This window comes from Tyto alba, unplaced genomic scaffold, assembly GCF_018691265.1.
Source record: "Tyto alba isolate M040663 unplaced genomic scaffold, T.alba_DEE_v4.0 Super-Scaffold_27, whole genome shotgun sequence".
Lineage (NCBI taxonomy): Eukaryota > Metazoa > Chordata > Aves > Strigiformes > Tytonidae > Tyto > Tyto alba.
The window spans coordinates 24180876-24203273 of record NW_024881301.1 but is presented as its reverse complement, the minus strand read 5'-3'; the positions used below and the strand labels follow the sequence as shown (position 1 = coordinate 24203273).

General features: G+C 38.6%; 1 protein-coding gene across 1 annotated transcript in view; it reads left to right on the top strand.

Annotated features, from left to right (window-relative positions):
* The window catches only part of GABBR2 (gamma-aminobutyric acid type B receptor subunit 2), a 484167-nt gene that overhangs the window by 85666 nt on the left and 376103 nt on the right, over positions 1–22398 (top strand). The window contains exon 2 of the mRNA XM_042798101.1: positions 19852–19989. Coding sequence (XP_042654035.1) covers positions 19852–19989 — 138 coding nt within the window. The remainder of the gene's footprint in view (positions 1–19851; positions 19990–22398) is intronic.

Below are 22398 nucleotides of genomic sequence, written 5' to 3'. Positions count from 1 at the left end.
GAGTGTTGGGTTAGACACAGATCTGAGCTCAGGATCGAGTATTAATGGAGCTGGGATATACAGGAGATTGTAAGGTATACAGGGAAGCATGTAGAAGCTACATAGGCAGAAACTTATTTCTATCATTTACAGAAAAGATTATGATTCTGTTTATTTTTAATTGGGTTCTGTAAGCCTATCCCTGGGGTAAGAGTATGCAGAAGGCATGAATGGGGAAAAACTCTCAGAAGAGTGTGAAGGAGAAGGATTGGGGTTAAAATAATTGGGATGTCTCAGGGCAGAAGTGGTGCTAGGGTTATGGAGTACTCGGGGAAGAGATGGGAACTCTACATGATAGTAGATTCTTGCACACACAACTGTCATCTGCTATTTCATTTTCCTGCCTATTTTAATCAGATGGTAGGAAATCAAAAGAATTTTTTATTTGATTACCTGAAGGAAGTAATTCAAATGAGATCTGTCCTTAAAGGACGAGGCATCACAATCACAATTTAGATGAAGATTATTTTAGTGCAGATTTCACTCAGTGCCATTTTTGTCTGCCAAGGTTGTTTCAGGTCCCCATACCTTTTCTACTTTTACCATCTCTGTGTTCTCATCCGTTTTGCTACCCCAAGATAAATCTTTCCAATACTGTTTTTCTACCTCCTAGATCTATATAGCACTTGCCTGAAAGACAAGATGCTGCAACACATGAATTACATTTAAGTGTAGCTGCAGGCTTCTGTATGTCTCCTGAGCAGTGGTAAGTCCAGTGTGAAACACTGTGCACCCTAGAGCTGGGGAGTGAAGTGTTGGGGGAGCAAGGGTTTGGTTCCATAGGGTGTAGTGTATGTTGGCAACTTCTGGGGCTGGTCCCAGTTCAAGGAATAGTCCTGAGCAAAGCAGTGAATGGATATGAAGAGTGTTTATTCTAAATCAGATCCCAGTTTTCTGCTCTGTTTACCAAGATTAGCAGATGCCTTCTTTCCAGAAATATAGCCTAGACAATCTGGTGTTTTCTAGGGAAAATTGTAATAACATTAAGTTATAAATACCTTAAATTATTATAGTATTTCAGTATTTCATTTAAATGATTGCAAGGAGAAATACTATCGTTGCTTTTACTGAGCTTTTGCAAACTGGCTTTCAAGGAATTATTCTGGGACCTCAGTAAAAGGTGATACATCCCATGTTTGTGGACTAAATATTGTTGTATTTTTCCTCACCTGTTTGAGTTGCTGGGTAAAAATAAGTGTGTAAAAAAAATAAAAGAATATAGATATCACTTGCTTGACTAAATGTTGTTTAAAAAAAAAAGTTTTTAACTAGGCAAATTGAAATTCATCTAGTTAGAAACATTGCAGCAAAACAGTCTGGTGTTAGTACAAAGAAAACAGCAGATGATACCAATTGTCCAACTATCCATAGCAATTTGTAAATAATGCTCTTTATGCTAGCAGAGAACGAATCATGATGGAAATGTAATTTAAAAAAGCAAAACAAAAAACAAGATTTCAAATAAAATCTCACACAGGAGCCAGAGATCATGCTGCTGTTCTGTGAAAAATAAAAATGCCATTCCTCCTCAAGCATTTTGTATATGTTCTTACTGCTGTCTTAAGTAAATACTAGCCAAAGTCATCTTCATATTTTCCAATGAAAAGTGATTCTTGGTGGTAGAAAGGTGTGATACAAGCCTTAGCCTAGAAACCTAGCAGTCTTTAACGGCACAGTTTCATCCCCAAAATAGGGTGAAGACCCTATACTTTTTCAGAGCTTATGGGTGCTGCTCAAAATTTTGCAAACCTTGTTGCATCAACGCTGGAATTACTGCTGGATTAGCTAGAATTATTACTGCGTTGGAGGCTGATGTGACTGGACATGGTATTGTGAGGCTCATTTTGCCTTTCTTGCTTTGCTTCAGCTCTTGTGGCTACTTGCTATTGAAATATCACAAATTAATTTTGATTGAAAAGGAGCTCTGGGGGTCATCTAGTCCAATATCCTGATCAAAGTAGGGCCAATCTTGAAGATGTATCAGCTTTCTGGGGACCTTGTCCTGTTCAGTGTTGAAAATTTCCAAGGCTAGAGATTTCCCAGGCTCTCTAGTTAACCCCTTCCAGGACTTTGCCCTTTTTCCTCTTAAATTTAATCAGAATTTGTCTTGCTGCAATTTGAGACTGTGACCTCTTGTTCTTTTATTGGGCGTCTGTGAGGATTCTGACTCCATCTGTATTCCCCCTGTTAGGGACTAGAAGACTGCGATTAGTGACCCTGGTAGCCACCTCCTCCTGAGGCTGAAGGAGCCCAGCTTCCTCAGCTGTTCCTCATGCATCATATGCTCCATCACCATTTTGATGGGGCTCCTGTCTAACAATATTTCTTTTGTACCCGAAGGCTCAAAAATGAACACACAACTTGAAATGCAGCTTTAGCAGTGATGACTAGGAGGGAATAGTCACTCCCATCAAACCACTGGCTATGATTTCACCAATGCAGACCAGTCTGCCGTTAGAACTCACTACTGCAGAGACACACTGCTGACTCAGGTTCAACTTCTCGTTCACCAGACTCCCACTTTCCTTTCTCAAAGAGTGCTACTTAGCCTGTCAGTCCTCAGCCTGAACTGTTGCATAGCACTGTTTCCTCCTACGTGCAAGACTTCAGATTTACCTTGATCAAATTCATGAGGGTGCTGTCAACCCATACCTTTGCTTTGTTCAGGCCCCACTGAAGGTCAGCCCAGCTCTCCAGTGTGCAAACATAACAATTTGACTTTGCTGAGTTTAGGTAAATGAGTTATGAGCAATGCACTTCAGTTTGCTATTCCAACAACTTCCCTGAAGGAGAAAGCTGTGTCCTTCAGAGATCTGACAAGGTGAAATCTTGTTTTCTGCCCTTTTCCATTTGTCTCCACTGTTTGTGAGGTCGCCTTGATGTTCCCTGTAGCTCATTCACCTTTTGCCTTTTTGTGCTTTCTGAAGAATTCCTGAATCATTCCTGTAACTTCCTGAATTCCAAGTGAATGTTCTCTGCTTTGCTAGCTTCTTATAGAATTAATCAATGACATCAAAAAAAGGTTTTATGTTTGTACATCACCAAACTCTTTCTTCAGGGATCAATGGCATCAAGGAGTTACTGCATTTAGATTCGAGTCTAAGCAGGGTTAGTCTGACAAGCACTTGCTGGCAGGGGTTGGACTCAGCATAAAAGGAGCGTTAGCTGACTTTGACCTTTGTGTTTATAGCATTAGCTGATATTTAGAGCCTCATGTTTGTACCTCTTCTCAGCATGAGGTAGTTCAGTCCTGCCACTCAGAAGAGTTTTTTAACTGCCAGGCCCAAGATGGTCTGGACAAGGTACACTTCTTCTCTGAAAAATAAACATTTTTCATTAAGTAGAAGAAATATCTTTTTGAAGACATTACTCAATCATAAATATTTTTTTTAAGTTTGAGGTTCCAGAGTGAGTAATGTTAATAGGAGTGCTTACAGAAACTGTGAGGTTTTAAAACGGGGATTATTTGTGAATGGCAGGGAATATTATTTATAACAGATTAAAGGTGTGCCATTATCCTGTGTGTTTTAGTATTTCTAAGTAGAAAGCAGTGCTGTTTGCATTCTTTTGCAAAATCTGTGTGTCACGTATAATACAGATATATAAATGTGATTTCTTGGAAAAAAAGGATTGTTTTTATGCTGAACTAATACTACCTATCAAATAAATTTACACAGGTCTCCCATAAAATAGTCATATTGTTTTACATGCTTTTGATTAAATGGCCTTTAGAATCATAGCTTCCTATTTACTGGACCCTAAGAATTTGTAATTAAGAACTTATCCAATATTTACTGAAGATGAGAAAGTACAGGAACTAGTGCTGCTAAATGTTTGTTGAAAAGACTAAACTAGACTGTTAAACGACATTTCAAGGTACACGTGCAAATTCGCTAACAGTGATAAACCAAGAATTGCATTAGAAGGTAAATTATTTCTACTCAGTGAGGAATGTGGGGGAGACTAGCATAAAGTTGCTCATAATACACCTGATGGAGTTGATGCACAAACAAGTTGCAAAACTACCAAAACAAGACTCTTAAAAGTCTCTTTTAAATTGTTAGGAGCTAGTAAAAAGAACTACTGGTACTTTTTTAGCTGTGAGCTAACTCTGTTTTCCATATGTTGTGGTATAGAGCAGAAGTATATGACACACAGAAGTTGATTATCAGTAGTCTATGTACCAAGTCTTAACTACTGAAATGACTTTTGTATGTTGAATGTTAAAATACAAACTTGAGAAATAATTTCTTTGAGTAACGCTGCAAATAACTCTTGTAGTCTAATTTTTCTAAATTTGTTTTCTATTGTGATCTCAGTTCATTAATTATGTTCTTATTTGTTTCTAATGTTTACGGTTGAACGCACACTGCTCACAGTTTATGAATGGAGTAAATTCACAGAAGTGATTACATGATGAAGAAAGCAGTGGACAAATTTTCTATTTTCCTTCCCTCAGTAGAGTTTTGTTATCATAGTGAATTTAAAGCATGAGGAGCTCTGAAATCTGGAGGTGTAGTTGTTTTGTCATATCTGCTTCTAACAGATATCTGTTGAAAAATTCTGGTAAGATGATCTTAAAGAAGTGAATAAGCTTTTGTGGTTAGGGGAGACATACAACACTTTTTTCTCCCCCAACTCAGGCACATGTTTGCATGCTAACACACCATATGCCACCCAAATCTATGTTAATATTGTGCATTTTATGATTAATACTCATCTTTGCCTGTCTCTCTTTTTTGCTGCGGGGTGTGAGCGTCCTATCTTCCAACACATGTAGTGGCTTAAATTACATTTTGAGTACACTGGAAGCTGGTACTCTGTCTCCCATCAGTTTGCATCTGGCAGTGTAAATAGAAGGCAGTGGAAGAATCTGTCCCTGTTTGTTCCCCTGGTTTTACTGTTGATCGGGAATACAGTCTCCACTGCACCTGAGGAAGGGGCTGTTCCGTGGTTTCATGAACTGGCACCTGAGACATTGTTTATCACCATGGACTTCTTATCTCAGCAAGTTGTCTTATGCTTCCAGCTCCGTTTGCTGGAGATTGGTGGGGTGGGTTGTTTTTTGTCTGCTTGTGGTGGTTTGGTGTTTTTTTTTTTGTTTTTTTTTTTTTTTTGTTTGTTTGTTTGTTTGTTTGTTGGGGTTTTTTGTGGTTTTGTTTTGTTTTGTTTTTTTATGATTAGTACGTAGAAGTCTGCTGCTAAACTGTCATATTCTTGAAGCTGAGATATGAGGTGTCAAATAAGTGCTGCAGGCAGATTTTTTGTGGCAACCAGCAATGCTGTTGTCGTCCTCCTCCCTCTGTCCCTGCCCCTGCATGCACACACTGACGTGCCCACACACATACACATCCTGCTTTGCCAAAGTGGAAAAGATGGTGTGAACTCTTACCCACTTCAGTGTGAGGTCATCAGACTTCTATTTAAATGACTATAAATATCAGCTGCAATTTGTCAACTTGCTTTACCTGAAGTGGGAACCACTCACATAAGCTCTTCTTGCTTAGCTGTGGAAAGGTAGCAGCCAGATGATGGTTTCTGACCACAGCTTAGTGTAGAAAACATTTTTCTTGGCACTACTGTGCCATCTGGTCTTCAGCACTGGAGTGTGTCTGTTCTCATGTTTTCTCAAAACCTTAAAATCCTAATACAGACTTGTTAGTAGGCATTCTCGCTACTGGTTTTGAAATAGATGTGTCTCCCTCCCGCACAGACACTTTCCACAGCTGTCAATTTTTATGCTGTTTCAGGTAGCCAACAGAAAACCTATTTAGGTCACTTTTACTGCACTGTCACTCTGGACCAGAAGACTTGATGACAGCAACCTCTTTCCTCCCGTATTTAAGTAAGACATTTGAAATCTGTTAAGTTATTCTGCAGAGCACTGGTTCATTTTGAGAATGGTTTCCATGGGCAGGGTCACTGTCAGTTTAATATTTCACCTGGTCAGGACTTTCACATTTTCCTTCAGTTTGTTGCCTAAAGAAACAACCAAGAAAAATTTAACTTATTCGCACCATTTCTTTTACCTCTGTGATGCCATAATAAGAAATAAACATGATCCAGAGCTGTACAAAGTACTTTTCACTTGACAATGCAGTGTCAGCCATGCTTGACAATACGATTAAAATCATCCTATTAGCATTTTATACCATTTCAACCTGTTAGGATTCTGGGTGACAGTCAGTACATATTTGGCAAAGGGATGTCAAGAATCTTCTCAGTTCCCTGTGCAATCTTAAAGCAATTTAGCTCTGTTGAAGGACATAGCGTAACAGAAAGCAGGCTGTCTCAAGTAGCTTGATATTTGCATGATTTTTTTTTTTTTTTTTTAATCTCTGTGCAAGTTAGAACTCTGTGAATCTGGCAAAATCATGGAGATTTTTAAGTCAGGGAGGTCTTTGTATACAGATGGAAAAACTGTTTGTCTATCCAGGTACTAAACTAGTCCAAGAATTTTCTGCTATGATGATTCATTAGGGTTTAGTCGTGCCATTTTTAGTAAAGCTTAGACAAGTCAAAACAGCCAATTTATATAGCCATGAATTCTACTGACACATATGAGCTTTGCCTACAGAGTGGCAGTGCCTAGCAGAGCATCATGTGCCAAACTAATAGCAGCAATCAGTGAGATGCCAAGTATAACCCCAGTGTAAAGGTAACTGGACAAATGACAGAGGATTTGGTGGTTTGGAACTTCTTCATGGTCTGTCAATGAGATCTCTGTAAAGTTTGGTTATACACAGCCAGCAGGAGTTACTAGTTTAGTGAGACATGTCTGAGGGAGTTCATATTGGGGTTTTATTATGAAGGAGAATAGCACGCACAGAGACAAAACTGTCTTTTTTTGGGTTACAACTCCTATAGTTCACCTCGGGTTGCAAGCAGGCAAGGAGTTGAACAAATGAGTTTTGTTGTATGTTACAAGCATATACCACATTTAACAAACTAAATTATATAACTAAAGAAGAGAATTAGGGTGATCTAATTAGGCTAAGATGGACAAGCTAGCAGGTCTTAGCTTCTAGTATGGATTATTTGCAGTTTCCAGATTTGCACTGAATGTATTTGCTTTTAAACATCTGGGAGGCTGATCTGGGGCTGACTGCAGGTTTGATCTATGCACTCTGTGGGCATTTCACCTGCATATAGCCTAGCTCTATTTCACTTGTTCCACATGTCCTGTTTTTTCGGGAGCATAAGGAGGGAACCCCCAAGGGCTGATATATCAAGGTGAGTAATACCCTGCTCTTAGCAAGCTTAATTAAGATTCTCTGTAGGAGCTCCAAGGGGGAAGAGTATTGGTCATTCTGTTTGCAAAAATCTCATACTATGCTGTTGAATGCGAGTACTGAGGATTTCTTTGGCAGTCTGCTAGCCTGTCTTAATCTTGCAAAGGAACAGCTCTTTGCTAGCCAGGTTGCAATTTGCAGCCAGAGAAATTTAGTGTCCATGTGTGAATGTGACAGGATCGTGACCACAAGTTAGACAGATCCACTATTCCATGTTTTTGAAGTGGTTCCTATCTCTACTAACAAGTTTCCTGGGATATAAAACCCAACTAGATCAAGGTGAGCCTTTAAACAGGGAAAACTCAAGTTGGGCAAGTTAATACATAAAAGGCTTGAAGAAATACTTGTGATAACCATGCCTGTAGACTTTATGAAGTTTGAAGCCTTTTTAAACATATTTCCATTCCAGTAGCTCCCTATACTTCCAGGGCTGCTCCTTTCCTTTGCCTCTGAGGCTCAACTTTTGAGTCTGCTCCTTGTTGCAGTGAAGCTCGAGACACCTCAGGTTTGTGTTAGCCTGCAGGTTCCCTTTTGGAGTCTCTCTGCTGCTCTCTCCCTTCCTGCCCTGTTCTGCACTCAGGAATTACTTTTGTGTGTGGGAAATGCGTAGGGCATCATTGTGGCACAATGGTGTCACGCACAGTGACACCATTTGTCATGATCAGTTTGAACCAGGAGCCCATTCAGTCTTTTGGGTACTACTTTGCTGCCTTTTTTTTTTAAAAAAAACAAAACCAAAACCAAAACCAACCAACCAAACAAACAAACAAAAAAAAACAAACAAACAAAAAAAAAATTTTAAAAGTCCCTCTTTTCCAAAATGTTCCCAGAAATGGTGAGTTGTTTGGAATGTGTAGTTCTCCTGTGAATAACAGAGTTTATTGTAACAACTTGCACTGCATGAAATATGATGGCCAATGAGGTCAGGAGAAAGTTTGAGTGCTGTAGCCGTTGCAGGCAGATTCCTCCTGCTAGAGAAATCCACTGTCAGGCATAACTAAGGCAAGCCCAAGTCACCATTCAAAATTTGGTTTTCAGCTTGAGGGGGAGGAAGATACTCTGGTCTTTGTGAAAAAGGAGCAAGGGTCCTAACCCATACTTAGATTTTGAGGCGTTTTGGTAACTGCCAACTGTGAAGCACTGTGCCTGTTCACACACTGAATGTCATGCCATCTGGATAGTGGTTAAAATAAAACTGTATTCTTTTGTGTCCTTTCCATACTGCTTATTTTCCCAGGTATTAAGGGGAAAAAAATGTATGATGTTTACCTGTGCTGATATGTACTCTGTCCATTTCCAGCCTGAGATTTCTATAAAATGGTGAATTATTCCTGTCTGGTGCTATATTAATTTAAGCCAAATTAAAACATACCATGAATTTAATCGGGCTTCTATGATCTCACTTAAATGGTAGCTTATCCAAATAATCACACTTCTTAAATAAATTAGCTTAGCAGAGTTTTATTTGATATAGAAAAAGTTAAACTGTTTTACATCACAGAAATATTGTAAATAAAAATCATAAATGTGTGATGAAGCCTATTATAACAGATTTTCTTGACCTCTCTGGGTCAAGAAATTTATTTTTGCAATTCTTAATTCATTAAGAACTTTTTAAACTCTTACTTTGTCGTATTGTTCTTCTAACCTGTGTCTGTGTTTACAAAATTCTTGTTGGGGAATTACAATTTAATAATATTGCTTCAGAAAAAGCCATACTGGGAGCTACTTGTACCACTTAGCACTCTTCTTGAAGAATATCATCCTCTAAATGAAAAGAGTTTAATCTTCTTTTCCAAAAATACCAGAAGCTTTCTGACCTTTTATTAAAACTCAAATATATTCTCAAGAATGCCATAGACATCCTTATGATATCTTAAAAGATCTTCTCACGTTTTCCAGTTAAGTGACTTTCAGAAGCTATAGGAACAGTTCTGAAGGGCCTTGGAGTCATCTGTGCTTCTTGACATCCCTGGTGAATGTTTATTTAGAAACTTTTGTGATTGTGCGCGCTGAGACAGGCCCTGTTGCCGTACAACCAAGACACATATGGGAGACTTTATTTAAACATGACACTTTTAACCAGAAAAATACGGAAGAGCTCTTTTTCCATATCTTTTCACACTCAGAATAATGTCTTATTTTAATTTCATATTAGAAAATTGTCAAGGAAGATTTCTTTCCTGGTGTGCGTGGTGTGTGTCATCCCCCGCCTCCCCCTTATAAAACTAAAGTCTCTTTCAGGAGCAAGTAGATCATAAGAAAGAAAGCATTCATATAGCAGACTTCCCGTACAATTTATTCTTGCCGAGGGCCAAGTGATTTTTCAAAATATCATTGCACTCCTGTCTCAGTTTCAGCTTATTGCTCAAGAAAGGGATGCCAGGCATACTATAGTCTGTGTTACTGTTACTTCAAATATTTTGCACTAGTACGCTTCTGTTTTCTTCCATCTACAAGATCTTCCTGATTGTTATTTATAAATTTGGATTTTCTCCTTCTATGTTCTCTTCTTTTATTTCAGTCCTTCGTTTTCTTTGCTGCAAAGAGCGCAGCTGCAGTCAAAAGGAGTTTCACATTTTCAGTACACAACAATATCCAGTGTACTGAAAAGAAGCAAGTCGACAATTCAGAGATGGTGACACTTCCTTACATTAGATGATTCTTCCTTCTCCCAAAACGCAATCCTCTTATTAAAGCCAAGTGCATAGTCAATAGTAGACATAACAAAAGGAGAACATCCCTAAAACTTTACTTTTTAAAGGCAGTTACAGAATATTTATTTTACTAAACATAAAATGAAGTACTTCTGGATTAAGTTTTGATGTATTGTTTTCGATTGTTTATGTTGAAAGTACTCATACTCTAGCTCTGGAAAAGAAAACCAAATATCATATTTAAATGGCACGTCACTTGTGAATTCTTCCCTATGTTCTAAAAAGCACAGGGAATGGAATGAAAGGAAATCTAACCAAAATAGTCCAACAGAGTGTGACTATGAAAACAGGTTATTTATGGTAGTGTAATAATAAATGGTAATAAATGAAGGGAAGAAAAAGAAAGATGAAGCAAGTACAAAATTGAACAATTGACATTAGTGACTCTGTGTTGAGCCTGCCAGAATTATCTCCCTTAACTCTTCATTTTGTATTTGAGCTGCAACTGGCAAATGCCTTGTAAATCTACTACAGCACATGTCTTTCTCTTAAAATGAGAGGCAACAAAATAGTAAGTAGTGTGCAACAATAAATTTAAGTGATAATGATCTTGGGGCTGAAGTGTCTGAGACAATTAGCACCTTTTGAGATTACTTAAGTGGAAAAACACAGCTGATTTCCTAGGGGAATTTCAGAAAGCCTTTTGATGCAAATAAAGAGCAGAGATATTTTACTCTTTTGTTGAATAATTAAAATTAATTCTTTGCTTTGTTAGAAATCATTGTCACGTTGAACTTCTTTGGTAAAAATTGGAAGACCTGGAGGAAACTGAGTCATCTTGTTCTCAAACAAAAGGTCATGTTATCTGTTTTCTAAATATCTTCGAATATATAATTTTTCCTATGTTATTCCTCTGGATTTTCAGGCTTTTCCATAATTCTGCTTATTTCCATTAAAAAAAAAAAAAATGCAATGGAGCAGTATAGTTTATGTAGGGAGGAAGAAGCAGAAATGAGCAAGGCATTGGGCTCCCTGTTAATACTGAGTGTACCAAAATACCTGCTAAGTGTTTGAGCACTGGGATGTCAGAGAAAACAATATAGTACTAAGACTTAGTTTTGCTTTTTACATATTTATGCTATAAAACTGTGAATGTCCAGGTGCAGATTTAAGGATACTTGTAAAAATTTCCAATTCAAGGTGACATTGTGTGTGTGAACATTCATCCATTTTAATCAATGCTGCTAATTAGAAAACATCTGTAAAACTGTCTTGTGTAATATTATTGAATTGATGTGGAAGTGAATGTGTTAAATAAAATGGTCTGTATGTTGTAGGTGAGCAAATACAGTGTGGATGGTGTAAAATCCCCTCTGGACCAGGAATATTTGAATCAACACCAATTTGATTCTGGATAGATGATGGGTCTAGCTGCAGAATAATCCAGCAAAATTCAATAACTTATACTGTGGGATCTGACTGATTGCTCATGCTGCACTGTAGGATCTCTCGAAGGCCCAAATGTTAGATTTCCATTAGTGATTCAGAATGAGATGTTTTGGATTCATGTTCACCATCTTACAGATGTCCTTGTCAGTGTTACCTGAATTATGAATTTCATCACTGTGAAGCCCTAGTACAACTGCATTTGACCAGTGGTACAGCCAGAAAAAAGGATATAGTGGACACTATCTAAAATTACTCATGCGTGGTGTCCTCCATGGGCTGCAGGGTGGATATCTGCTTCATGAGCTGCTCCATGAGCTGCAGGAGGACAACATGTGTCACTATGGTCCTGAACCTGGAGCAACTCCTCCCCCTCCTTCACCAAAGTTGGTGTCTGCAGGGCTGTTTCTCACTTTTTTTTTTTTTTTTTTTCATTCCTCTTTCATAGCTGCTGTGTGGTGTTTTTTTTTTTTTACCCTTTCTTAAATGTGTTGTAGAGGTTTCACCAGCATCACTGATGGGCTCAGCTTTGGGCAGTGGTGGGTCTGTTTTGGAGCTGGCCTGAACTGGCTCTGTCGGACATGGTGACAGGTGCTGGTGTCTTCTCACAGGAGCCACCTCTGCAGCTCCCCCACTACCAAAACCTTGCCATGTAAACCCAATCCTAATAACATCTAATAATGTACCAAAAGCAGTGAAATACAATGTAGAAGTTTCACAGTTAAGTATTTTCCGTGATCCAAAGCAAAAGTCTATTTGAGCCATGGATCACGAATACTGTGGGGGGTTTACTTTTTTTTGTTTGTTCTTAAGTGACATAATTTTTGTATCTTTGGGGAGGGAAGGAAAAAATAATGGAGTCCTTGAGGCTATAATGGGCTTCTGCATTATTGAAGGGGAATCATCTTCATATCAAAAATATACAAAATGTTTCTTGATAATCTTCTGAACTTCTGTGTAACAGTTACAGTCAAGGAAAGGCTTCAACTTTCTGTTGAAGAAAGACTTCAACTTCCGATTTGAATGCAAGTTTACTGTGAAAAGAGGAAGTCAACTTGATCCCTGCTATTATTGCATATTTAATCATGGTGGAAACTTAAGCAGAGTCAGTTTTGATTACACAGGATTTATCTATTTGCTACACTCCAACTCCATTTCATATTGGAGTTCTTAAGTTGGAATCATCCAGTGTAAATGTTATATACTTGAAGAAATAGTGATGAGACAGAAAATATAAGTCATATAAATTAAAAAAAAAAAAAAAAAAAGAAAAAACTATAAGTGGAAAAAAATTTGAAAGTATGTATACTCCTTTTATAAGGAGAGACAGGAAATTTTTGTTTATCTTGCTGGGGTGGACTCAGTTCCCAAATAGTGAACTAAGACAAAGAAAATTACATTGAGCAAGAAGGTGAGCCTTCACCAGGTGTTTAGACAGCCTCTTAGGAAATGAGTCAACAGCAGAGTCAGTGGTCACCCTTGCTGTGGAGTCAGTGACTGTCATGGTTTGAGCTCAGAGGGCAACTGAGCACCACACAGCTACTTATTCCCCCTTTTACCCCCAGCACCGAGAAGGAGAAAAAAAAGCAAAAGGCTTGGTGGTTTGAGCTCAGAGGGCAACTGAGTACCACACAGCCGCTCACTCCCCCCTTCCCCCCCAGCACTGAGAAGGAGAAAATAAGTCAGACTTAGTATTTGAGATAAGACAGGGAGGGATAAATCACTCGTTATGGTCATGGGCAAAAGGCAGACTCGTTAGGGGGAGAAAAAAATAACATACATTTATTACAGACACTCACAGCAACAACACTTAACAGAGTAGGACAGTGAGCAGCATTGCCACATCTTGAGAACACCTTCCCCCCAACCCTCTCCCTTCTTCCCAGGCTCAGCTCTGCTCCCAGTTTCTCTCCCTCCTCCTGCCAGCGACACAGGGGCAGGGAATGGGGGGGTGCAGTCAGTGTTGCTGCTTCTTCCATCTTTGCAGGGGGGAGCTTCTGGAACTTCTTCCCCCTGCTCTAGCATAGTCCCCCTCTCACAGGACCTAGTCCTCCACAAACTTTTTCTGATGTGAGTCCCTCCCACAGCTGCAGCCCTTCCCGAGCTGCTCCAGTGTGGGACACCCCTACATGCTGCAATCCTCCCAGTGCTGAAATACAGCAGCGGGGGCTGCTTCTTCCCACAGAGTCACGACCTCCTTTGGGTGTAGACACCTTAGTTGTCCCATACGCAGCCCTTCACGGGCTGCAAATCAGTGTCTGTTCCACCATAGATCTCCATGGGTGGCGGGGGGGGGCCGCCCTGCCGTCTCCCCACAGGATACAGGGGGGTCTCTGCTCCGGCACACCTCCCCCCTCCTTTCTTCCTCCGTTCCTCCACTGACCTTGGTGTTCACGCAGCTGCAGCAACTCCTCCTCACAAGTCCCACTGCTTCTCACCACGTCCCTTCTTAAATACGTCATCGCAGAGGCGCAGCTGATGGGCTCGGCCTTGGTGCAGAGGTGGAGCTGGGGGAGCTTTGAGAAGCTTCTCACAGGGGGCCACCCTGATAGCCCCCTCCCCTTCCACCAAAAAACCCCACCACTCACTCAAACCCAGGATAGTGACTTAAGAGGCAAGTGGCACTTGAGGCAGGATACAAGCTGTTAAATGGGATGCCATGTACCAGTACCTTAGTGGCAGCACTCTGTAAACTATTCCCTGTAAAGCAGGCAGGATCAGATAAAGAGGTTGCTAGGTAAAGTCTCAAAGTGCATCAAGAGGTGTCAAGGTGACAGGGTTGATTTACTAGTAAATATTTCACTGAATAGGTAAAGTCATCCTCTGCTGTGTCTACTCGTAAATGAAAACAAAATCTGATTGCTAGCAGTTAAACTTAAAAGGCAATAGAGAAATCACATAAAGGCGGGCCCACCTTTTGGGATGAGTTAACTTCTGTTTTAAGATACAGAACTTAGGTGTCGTTTTTGGAGGGGATTTCTTCTGGTTTTGTTTTTAAAAGGTAGAATGCAGGAATGGCTACAGTGGTTCGGACCAGATGTGGTGCAAGTACACAGCACTGTCATAGAGCAGTTGATTGGCAGGACAGGGCCAGCTTTTAATTCTACTTCCCCAAAACACTGTCCTAGCCAGCAATGATCTGTGATTCAGGAGTTTCCTGAGAAAATCACTGTCTCTTTCTTAAGAAGTTTTGAATTGTTTTTTGATCTGTGAACTAGTCCAATTTCTTTTAATGCATTTGGGAACTTTTAACATTCATAACGTCCCCTGGCAAGATATTTCACACGGTGTGAAGTTTAGAATAAATGAAAGGAAGTGCTTTTTCTTTCAGTGGATAATTACATTGTCACCAGATGTTGTAGTTGTCATGGTTCCAAGAGCTGTTGCACAAACTCATGGAAAGTAAACCCAGTTACAGCTATTAAGTGCAAATTTATAATTGCTGGCTTTGAAAGTACCTAAATTGCAGATACTTGAAAACAGAGAGAATACCTCATGAGAAGCATGCCCTGCTCATAAACCCAGTGAGAGGATGTTAACTTGATTGACCTTTGTTGTAGCTCATAGTAGTTGTCCATATGTTCTTCACTAAATTGTCTGTATTGGTTGATGACTTTAAATAAGTGAATGAAAATCAAACAAAAATAGTTTTTGGTGTTCCTCATCTCGTAGCTCCTTTCAACTGATAGTCTAGCATAAAGTTAGTTTCCGAGAAAGATTTTGCAGAGGATAGGAATAAGGCTTTGTACATCTATTCTCTTCATTCAAGGAAGTCTTGTCATATGTTTATGAGCACTTGTTTCTTTTTCCAATGATATTCAGTGCAGAGTGCTGCTGAAAGCTCTTTTTCAAAAGTTTGGTATTTCATTATGCAGATGACAGCTGTTGGTTATTCCCTCACATTATAAAGGATCTGTAACCTCAGTAGTTACTAGCTCAATAGATACCAAAATTGTTCCTCAGGTTTAATTTTACTCAGACAAGTAAAGCTGTGCCAGAATATAGCTAACTGAGAAACAGCTAGGCATAGCTATCCAGCAGCTAGAAATCTAAACACAATCATAAATCTGATCAATGCATTAGTTCCCAGTAGTTCTCATTGCTATGTGAATCTATCTAGATCAGTTAAATTACAAGTGTCTGTTCTTCTGCTAGTCCCGTAATTATTAAAACCTGTCAACATTAGAGGAGTCAGCAAAGCTTTATCTACCAGTCCAATACAAACTTCCATTCTGTGCGTTAAGTATGTGTACTCTGTTACACTGAAGGCCCTAAGGGTTTGAGTACACACCCCAGTATCTCCCTCACTATCTGCCAGACAGCCTTCCTGGCAGCCAGCAACTCTCACGAGTCAATTCTGCTGTTGCTCCTGACTTCAGTGATGCATGTCCTTCACACGGGGCATCCTTTCTCTCAGCTGCAGAGGGCCTTTGGATACAGCTGAGGTGGTCTCACTCATGTATTCGGCTGCTGCACTGTTCCCTCCAGAAAGGTTTCTTGTCCTTGTGCACCCCTTATGCTTCAGGCAGTGCTTCCTCCCTGTGCATTCAAATCCTTTTCTTGTTGGAGGATGACAGTTTTTATTTGCCAGCCTCTCCTCTGAAGAGGATTCAGGAAGGTTATCACTTCAATCCCCAAACTCATTTGACTCCTCTCCCATGCAGCAGTGCATGTGACTATTTTTCTTACTTAAAATAAGTGGGTTTGTTTCCTTGGAAATAGAAACTATACCTTTGTCAGTTGTCACCTGTGATATTGATCTGTCTTTGTCACAGTGAGAGGCAGGACCCTTCACAGACCATTGTTTGGTGATTTGCTGGTATTTCTTCTAGTGAATTTGCCATATAATCTGTATCAAGTCAGTGTGTTAAGAGATACATTTAATGTAATTATTTCATTAATATGTAAACTTTCTATTTATATGTGGCTTATTACTGGCTTTTGGCTGAGACTAAACAGAGCAATTAAAGTGTTTGGGGTGAGTAGTTTTCAGCTCCTTCCTCTGAAGAAAACTGTAGTATGTGCCAAATCACTTGTGTTCGAAATTCCGGTTATGGTAAAACTACATTTCTCCAATGAAAGGTACTGCAACCATCCTCGGTGTTTCAATGTGCAGCGAAGATCAGCAGCACAGCATGGCTGTCTGTTTTTATCTATGAGTCGAAAGTGAGCTGGCTGCAGTTCAGCTCAGCAAAATAGAGATGTTGATGACAATTTAGGTAAAAGAGCAAAACTAGCTAGCAAAAGCAGTGTTGGCTCCTTCAGGTGATATTTGTCATGATTTCTTTGTGACTTTTTAGGAGGGATTCTTTCTCCTTCATTGTTGTCAGTAATGCTCCAATTAATAAGCCAGTCAGCTTGTCATCTGTATGTGGCCAGGACTTTTTAGCCTCTACTTTTAATGTGGATTTTGGTTCTTATGCAGTCTTTTATTATGCTGGAATTAGACTGCTGCAAAGCATTGCTCCCGGACCTCATTATAGTCACTTGGTGACAATTCAAGAAGTCATTTGGTGGTTATATGGTGGGCATTTCAGTGGTGTCTGCACTTGTCTTTCAATAATGTTACCCAATTTTAGGGTTGTATATGTAGGGTTTAGCTATAGATGATCATGAGCAGCGATGGTGGCCTTCTGGGATCTCTGACAAAGTCAAGTTGTTAAACGGGCTTCAGGAGCTCACTAAGGATACATTCCTCAGACTAGAAGCAGGAAGAAACCTTTCCTAACTGCTTGTTTGTCTGGCTTGGTAGGGCTATTATTTTTATCTGAGGTTTTTTTTTTTTTAATGCTTGTGACAGACTGTTCTGTTGCTTGCAGGGAAGCAGGTTAGACACAGTGTATGTTGTGAAATGTGATGTTAAACAAATGTGAAAGTCTGCTTTCTCCCATCTTCCTAATTTTTCCTTTAGTTTTTGACCAGTTGTGGCCAGCCACAGTATTAAGTTCTTCCTTTATCTCCGAGGCATACTTCGGACTATTGTGGCAGTTTTGCTCAAGGAGCAGACTGAGTCCTGTAATTGTTTGTGGTGGCCTAAAAGAGAGCAAGCTGAAACTAGTCAGGAATAAAGTATGAAGATGAAAACATGGTAGGCTTTTAACTGAATAACATTGAAGAGAAGCTTACATATTATTGTACATACTCTAGATGGATCAGTAATATATCTTGGCAGTGTGAACCTTTCACTTTTGGAGAGACAAATAAAGCTTTCAGCATAGCTTCCCAAGAGGATCTCTGTGTGATTGAAAAAGGGTTGTTGTCATGCAGATGTCTTCATAAAAATGAAAAGATCAAATAAATAAGAAAAAAAAAACCCTTATCGTAATAGCAATTCTGGACTTCCAAACAAATTGACCTACTGAGATCCATAACTGTATAAGGTTACTTTACTGCAGTGAGAAACAATTTATAGGCAAATAATAGTTAAAAATGCATTAGTGTTTTGTGATATAAGAGTGAATTTCAGTATGAATTTTACTTCAGGTAATAGAGCATAGGTCTTTATCATTTAGAATGCAGAGTTTTATTTCTTCATAAATTTTTATGTACTTTGCCGATCACGGGCTATAGCTTCTGACTGTTATTTTACTATCAACATCTTCCTTATTCCATATGACTTGTATTTTTCTTAAACTGTTACTCAGTGATACAATTAAAACGTGACATAATGCAAAAAAAAAAAAATTCTATTATCTGAGCTTAAGTTGGTAAGAAAACCAGTAATATCTGTTGCTGCACCTTCAGATGGTTGGGTGGATTAGGGCAAAGACTTGCCTAAATGATGGTTAAGTGCAGATACATAAAGCTCTAATGTCCTTGGCTGCTTATAAAAGTAAAGTCATAGCTGAGTGTTCTAGCTGTGCTTGGAATAAACTGGTCTTTAGAGGATGGAGGAGTAAGAATGGAGGATGCTGCTTGTTTCAGTAATCATAATCCTAATTCCTTCACAATGTGAGCTCGTCACCAGTTTGTCAAGATGACAAGGGAGGCTCTGCTATACTGAATGTTTGTTGGTTTGTTTTAATTTTTTTTTTTCTGTAATAAGAAGGAAAATGTTGTATTATGTTATGCAATTTAAAAAATTCTATGCAGTAAAAATCTGTATCTGCTTGAATAAGTGGAAGCAATAATTCTATTCTTGCAGATAGAAAGCAAATAGAATAATTTTTCTTTTAGCATATTAATTCAGTAAGGAGATTAATATAAGCTTGCAAACTTCTTAGTCAAAATCTTTATTCTCTCCACCGAATGCAATACAATTACTACTTGGATGCTTATAGTAAATGAACTATTTTATTGAATTGTAATAATGAAATACTGGAGGCTGGTGTATGATAGTTCTTATAAAGACTGTATTTGAGAAAGACTGTAGAGGAGGCAAAGGAGGGCAGAAAATTTTGTTTCAAAAAGAGAGATAAAGAAGCAGTTGCTAGCAGAGCAGTGGCAACTACCATTATAGACTTTTGGCATCCCTGACTTCCAGTATGGTTTGGAATCAAATTCTTAACATCAGGCACATAATTTATTAATACTCTGCTGCAAGCTCAGGAATTAAGTTATGACTACATAAGTTATTATGAATGATAGATGCTACTCTGTTCAAGGATTGATATAACATTTGCAATTCTGACTAGAATCACCCTTTTTTCCTTATTTTTCTGTCCTGGTCTTAGTTTATGGTAAAATCCTTTACACCTGAGATAATGATCAAACTAATTATCAGAGAAGACCAGAACAAGTCAGGTTAAAAGGGACCTCAACAGGTCATTTGGTCCAGTCTTCTGCTCAAAGCAGGGTGAGCTATGAGAGCAGAACAATTAATTCTTAGCACTTCAAAATAATTTTTTTTGAGAGAGAGTTTGTGTTGTCCTTCTAAATAACAGGCTATCTAGTATATATTTTTGCACAGAACATTGATATTGGACGTTAAGGAGAGGTTACTTAAGTGTCTTCATTAGAGACAGAACTTCCTTTACAGAAACCATGAGTGGTGTCAGACTTTCCTCCAGCTGTGGAAGTCCTGCTGACATCTGGTGTTACATTCCAAAGTTTGCTTTGGGAAATGGCAGCTCTGAATGTAGGAAAGGTTTCGGTCAACCATTTTTTGTTGGGGCTTTCTTATTCTTTGTCAAATGGTGGTATCAAAATTCAGATGTTGCAGCTTTGGCTTGGAAGGAAGGAAGGGATTTTAAACGATGTAAGGAGGGATTTTCCTTTTCTTTTACTACAAGACATTAGGGATCCGGAACAGAATGCTCAAATTTTTCATGTTTGGGTCTTATGATGTTGTACAATTTTTATGTCAGTGCAACCCCTGATTTTTTTTCTTGCCCAGTAGTTTATTTCTTAGTTAATTATGTATTTGTGATGTTGAATATTGGCTCTTTTTTTTTCTTTTTTTTTTTTTTTTTTTCCAGTGTGACAATGCAAAAGGACTCAAAGCCTTCTATGATGCAATAAAATATGGACCTAATCATCTGATGGTTTTTGGTGGCGTATGTGCAACAGTTACTTCCATCATTGCTGAATCTCTAAAGGGATGGAATTTGGTTCAGGTAAGGCATGGAATGGAATATATTCAAATGCTGACTATCTTGTATCTCTTTATGTTTTTTTAAATTTAGAAACTTAATATTTGGTGCTTTTCAAGTTTAACATTTTGTGTAATTAGTATATCTCAGTTTTGAAGGTCAGCAAGATAATATATAAAGAAGAATAATTACTTCTATATAGCACTAGATTTCAAGGCTTGGCATTGTGCTCAAAATGCTGCAAATATGGGGCAGCTGTTGTGTGTCTCAGTAGATTAATTATATACAATTAATTTAATGTCTCAAAAAGCAACCTACATGAAATGAAGTTCAGTCATGGGAGGTGAGCAATTCTAGGACTTTTCCAAAGTTAGAGGAAACAATTCTTCAGGCCTTAAATTATGGTACACTGAAGTCTTTACTACGTCTCTACTTTGTCATAATGCAATAATTCCTATTGAATTTGGAAGTGTTGGAAGTGCATAAATTGTAAGTAGTAACTGGCTACGTACCTCAGTATTTGACTCACAAAGCACTTCTATTCTCAGCTGTTCTTCTTTCTGACTTTCTCAAAGGTCAAGTTTGTGGAAATGTTCCCTCTGCTGAGGAATCAGAATGATAGCAGCGTGATTTTCTTAATTTCTTCAATCATCTGTCCAGTGATGATCTTTGAATTGATGACTGTTCGTGTAGAGAGCTGGGCAGTTTTACTTTTCAGATGTGGAAAACCCCTGGCTTTTTTATATATTTTATATATATATATATATATATATAAAATAATATATAAAACTTGATGTTTCATTTACAAAAAGACTCCTCTTTTCCACCTGGAATACTCACTGACATTAGTGTAGAATGAACAAATGAGGCATAATTAAGTTTGTGAAGAAGATGATGATCAGAGTACAAATGAGAAAATCTTAGGAGGGTAATTAAAGTAGCTTGTTAACTCTGTTTGCAATGCTTGTCATATCAGATCTTTTTTTCTTATGCTTCAGGATTTTTTTCTGGTGTGAAAAACATCAGTTCTACTATGGAAACAAAATAATAGTTTATCTCTGGGGAGATCAGAGAAATCAGCAGAAAGGTTGAAACTATCGTTTAACACCCTGTCTTAAAAATAGCCTAGTCTGTGGCTTGTAATGAAGTATGTGGCTGGAGCTCTGATTTTTTTGGGAATTTGTCACATGAAACTTCCAGATGATGTAGGATGTTTTAAGGAGTTGGATTTCATTGTGCTAAATCCTTTTCATTTGAAGTCAAGTTCTGCCTGCTAAGGTCTGAAAATCAATTTGTTAATGGAGTTGCTCTGTCAGTAAGGAAGGGTAATTAGAAAGCTTCTGTTTGCTTTTAACTGTCTGAATTTGTCAATATATGTGTTAACTTATATAATGATATGAAGCATTGCTACCAGACAGCATCTGTTTCTTTGTATTTAAGCACTACAGCTGTGACTAAGTCTTAAACTATTATTAATGGTATCAGTACATCAAGGGATTCTCTGCTGCTTGGGCTTAATATCCTGCAGGCACTAGATAAATCCTCACATGGCATAACTCCACTTTGTGTCAGGTTTTTATATATTGATTGACTGAATGATGGAAGAACACAAATGACAGCATGGCTGGGAAGTGTGTCAAGGCTTAGTGGATGGTATAGCAGCAACAGAAAGAGTCTAAATACAGTTTGTGAAAGTGTTACGTCATACAGTGGCAGCAATATGTGCATCTGCAAGTCAACAGACATAGCGTGTATAAGATAGTGGGGAAAAGGAGTATAAATCCTTTCGCTCCTCGCAATCTACTGTCATAAGCAGCTTTGATTAAAAGCATAACTTGAACAGAAGGAATAGATAGAAATCTGTAGTTCTCACAAATGGAGCAATAATAATTAGCCTGATAAAATACAAGACTGTCCTCCCTCAAAACTTGAAACTTCATCTCAAGGAATCACAGCAAACTTACATGAATAGTTATATGAATTTGCGATCATGATGAAGTAATTTTATGTTGCAGTCAAGAAGAGGGGAAAAGAGCATATAGACAAAACCTAACCTGACATTGTATTATTGAATATGGAATTTGCATTGGGATGTCTGACTCCATCACTTTGTCTCTGTGCAGTCAGTCACGAAAAAAGAGCGTTTAACTCTAGCAGGAACATTTGATTTGATTTACACAGGTGTCATGTGGTTGAGCAAAGTGATGACTGTCTTCTATGCAAGAGAAATGCAGGATGATACTGATAGTACTGAGAGGAAGAGGGAAGAAAAGAAGAATAACAGAATATAACAACTGAAAAATTACTTTCCTTGGCAAATACAGTATTGAGGCTGGCTGCCTGCAAAACTTTTCTGAAAGCCTTTTAGCCCTGAATTATAAATTTCTGGGTGACTGCTTTTCTCTGTTTGGGGGAATTATTCTTTTCTGCCTC